We start from the raw sequence: 3909 nt of genomic DNA, 5'->3' as shown, positions 1-3909 counted from the left end.
TGGCACTTGTTTGGCGACTTTGGCCCGTAGCTGCCAGATGACAGCCGGACTATCGGGAAGCGAAGCCTAACTTTTGCACTTGTTTGGCGACTTAGGCCCGTAGCTGCCAGATGACAGCCGGACTATCGGGAAGCGAAGCCTAACTTTGGCACTTGTGTGACGACTTTGGCCCGTAGCTGCCAGATGACAGCCGGACTATCGGGAAGCGAAGCCTAACTTTGGCAATTGTTTGGCGACTTTGGCCCGTAGCTGCCAGATGACAGCCGGCTATCGGGAAGCGAAGCCTAACTTTGGCACTTGTTTGACGACTTTGGCCCGTAGCTGCCAGATGACAGCCGGACTATCGCGAAGCGAAGCCTAACTTTGGCACTTTTTTTTCGACTTTGGCCCGTAGCTGCCAGTGTAGCGTCTGGGAGGGTGGCGACCTCAGGCGCCGACCCATTAGTCGGGGCTGTGGCTCGCTGCTATCATGGTCCCGAGGAAACAGGCCTGGAGTGGGAGTACTAAAGTATAACTTTTATACAGAGAATATACAAGTAACATGGTCGACTGGTTAATCGGCTATCGGCAGTCAGCAGTCGGCGACTTCGGGCTCTCCGAGCCCATGTTATATAACCCTCCGAGGGCGAGAAGTCCCGCGGAGCGTGAGAGGAGACTTCCAGGCATTCACATGGTGTTCGAAGTTCGCAAAGGCTGATGCAATTTCCGGGTGTTCTTTCACCAAGGGCAGATGATGCAATCCCTCCACGTTCTTGCCCCGCTTCGGCGGCTGATGCAAGGAGTCGACGCTCTTGCTGAAACCCAACACCGACGGACCCACACACAAACACAGGCACGCACACGCACTCCGGTGCTTCTCCCTCCGAATGCTGGCGGTCCCAGACGGTCTCGTGGCCTCCGGGAGACGTTCTTCTTGTGTTTGGAGCCCTCCTCGAAAGCCGCCACCGGCCCGACGACTCAAGGGTCAGTCTCGGAAATTCGAACGTGACCGTCTAGCGCCGCCGGCGCGCGCCGGGGCCCGTCGTGACAATAGGCTTTGCTGCCGTTGGCGACAGGTGAAGGCCAGGTCCGGGGGCCTTTCACAACAGCTCCTCCGCCGCCGGGGAGAGAGTCTTGAGGGGGAGCAGTCCACACTGGTCCCTTGAAAGACGCGGTCTCACGGCTGGTCTGGCGACTGAGGTCCAGGCTGGAGTCCACACTGCGAAGTGGCCGTAACAAAGACCAACAACACCAAACCAAACTCCGCGCAGGCAAGCGCCCAGCCCCCAATCTCTCCAATCCGCCAGACCAAAGCCAAAACGAACAACAACAACAAAAAAAATTGCCTCGCGAAAGTTCCGTACTATTCTGTGAACGAAAAACACGCACAAAGAAACTTATTTCCTCTGCCAGGTTGCTCTAGCGAAAGAAACTTCTGCAGACTAATAAAAGCCCTCTAACGCTCAACCCAAAGTAAAACGGACTCCCGTGAAAAAAAAACACATTATAAACCGTAATGTAACTCATATAGGGCATATCCCTATTAAATTCGAGCATCTTTCATAAAGCAAACTCTACCGCGTATAAAACCGCTTTAAAGGAAGTTTACTGTCAACACAACGAGCTAAAGCCGAACGAAACGCAAAGCTCGGACTCCCGAAAAAAGAAAAGCTAATAAACTTGCCGAATAACATAGTCAGCTCAATAACACTAAAAAAACCACGTCTAGCCCTCCCTTTTCCGTCGAAAGTCCTTCTTTGCCTCTAACCCACGCCCTGTTTGTTCTTGGCATCACTCGGACTGTTCACGTTCTTCTCCTTGGACTTGCGTGCAGGCACAAAGTTGCAGTCCCAGAGATCTCCCCTGGTCTCAACGTCCGACGTGACACCACGTTGAACCACGGGCGATGAATTGTGCTTCCGTCTGGAACCTCGCTGAGTCGTCCCAGGCTCGTTGGTACCTTCTCCAGGCTCCTTGCTCGCACTTGAGCTGTAGGTTCGTGGCTTGTTGGGATGGAGGTCCTGGAGTTTTCCCGCTCCCAGCTTCGAGGACCGCGTCCTCTTCTTGGGGTGGCGCTCGTCGTGCTTGCCTTGACGTTCTTTGCAGGAAGCGTTGCTGCCAGAACGTACAACGCTGATCCGGCGTTGCCTCTTCCTTTTTGGTCTCGGACGCTTGTTCATGATTGCATCCGAGTTCTTGGTCTCAGATCCACCATGCCGCGAGCACGACGACGTCCTCAGGTGCACTTGCGTCCGGTCTGGTTTGTCCAGCCTGGGCTCCTTCGTGTCCCAGGCGGGTCCCTTGCCCGCGCAGCCGCCGTTGGTTGCAGATCCCTTGGGATGGCCAACTTGGGGTCTCCCATCCTCCAACCTCGATGACGACTCGCTGCCGGACGCGCACTCGTCGATGTTCTCCTGGCACCTGGACTCTGTGGATGGTCTGGAGTCGGGGTTCTGCAACCGCACCAGGCAGGACTGATTGATCTCGTCGAACGAAATCTCAATTACCTCCCTCCTGGTGGGCCGCTTGGACTCCTGCGACGGCGCCGTGGGCTTGGTCATGAAGCCGCACGGGTGCCGATCAGAGCGGTCAGGACCCTGGCTCGTTTGCTGGACCGCTATCTCCGGCATTTTGGCGCTGCTCTCCATGAGCTGGCTGGACTTCCCCGGCGTCGTCTCCGTCTTGGCGTCGCCTTCGTCCTCCGGGAAGTCGCAGCTGGACGCCCGAAGAGCCTTCTCTTCTTTCTCCCGCAGCTCGGGGTCGAATTTGTGCGGAACGGCGTCGGTCTTGCGAGGAACAGCGTCGGTCGCGTCGGAAGAACCCCGCTGGTTTTCGGTCACCTCGGTGTCCCCAGCTTCGGTTTTCTTCTTTTCCTGACACACCAATTCTGTCGCTGCTTCCACGTCACTTTCACCGTCCCGGCGCTCGGAGTTTGGGTCGGGCTTGCGAAGAACGGCGACGGTCGTGTCGGGAGAAAGACGCTGGTTTTCGGTCATCCCTCTGTCCCCAGCTCCCACTTTCTCCTTTCCCTGACACGCCTTCCCTGTCACCCCTTCAACGCCTCTTGTCGCCCGGCGAAAATACTCCAACTCCCGCGTTTTCTTCGCGAGCTCGAGCTGCTCAAACTCGTAGTCGAGCCGCTCCATTTCGCGCTTATACTCGCGCTTTTCGAGTTCCCATCTCGCAGTCTCGAGAGCCCTCTCGTCGGCCCGCTTTCTGCGTTCCTCCTGTTCCTTTCCGCGAACCTCCTCCAGAGCCTCTGTGAACTCCTCAATGCTGACGGCTTCGGCCTGAAGGAGTTCTATGATGTGCGGTTTTCTTCTCGTCTGCCCCAAATCGATTCCTAATTTGGTACAAACTTGTACCAACTCACGCAAGCGGAATGCCTCCAGACTCATGATCTAGCTTGTGCTGGCTCTCTTTCCCACAAAATTGCTCGCGTCAGAACGGTCACACAGTCCTTCTGACAACGACTATCTCCAACCCTTATAGGCAAAACTTAGAGCCAATGGGTCTGGCAGATTGAGAAAGAAAGGGCCGGGCACTCACCCACACAAGAAGTCATGGTCCGGCGAAGTCGATCCTGCCGCTGCCATCCAGTTGTAGCGTCTGGGAGGGTGGCGACCTCAGGCGCCGACCCATTAGTCGGGGCTGTGGCTCGCTGCTATCATGGTCCCGAGGAAACAGGCCTGGAGTGGGAGTACTAAAGTATAACTTTTATACAGAGAATATACAAGTAACATGGTCGACTGGTTAATCGGCTATCGGCAGTCAGCAGTCGGCGACTTCGGGCTCTCCGAGCCCATGTTATATAACCCTCCGAGGGCGAGAAGTCCCGCGGAGCGTGAGAGGAGACTTCCAGGCATTCACATGGTGTTCGAAGTTCGCAAAGGCTGATGCAATTTCCGGGTGTTCTTTCACCAAGGGCAG

The 3909-nt window shown here is 56.0% G+C and overlaps 1 protein-coding gene across 1 annotated transcript; it reads right to left on the bottom strand.

The window, feature by feature from the left end:
- Nucleotides 1-1742: 1742 nt before the first annotated feature.
- Nucleotides 1743-3377, bottom strand: LOC120842516. Its single transcript, XM_040213648.1, has one exon. The coding sequence runs from the start codon at nucleotides 3375-3377 to the stop codon at nucleotides 1743-1745; it is 1635 nt and encodes a 544-aa protein (XP_040069582.1).
- Between the last annotated feature and the right edge of the window lie 532 nt (nucleotides 3378-3909).

Source organism: Ixodes scapularis, unplaced genomic scaffold (genome assembly GCF_016920785.2).
Source record: "Ixodes scapularis isolate PalLabHiFi unplaced genomic scaffold, ASM1692078v2 PGA_scaffold8__174_contigs__length_109621045, whole genome shotgun sequence".
Taxonomy (NCBI): domain Eukaryota; kingdom Metazoa; phylum Arthropoda; class Arachnida; order Ixodida; family Ixodidae; genus Ixodes; species Ixodes scapularis.
The sequence above is the reverse complement of the archived record's forward strand: the minus strand, read 5'-3'. Positions and strand labels throughout refer to the sequence as shown.

Bases quoted from the DNA above. Each gene is read 5' to 3' on its own strand.
- LOC120842516 (XM_040213648.1), bottom strand. From the start codon at position 3,377: ATGAGTCTGGAGGCATTCCGCTTGCGTGAGTTGGTACAAGTTTGTACC.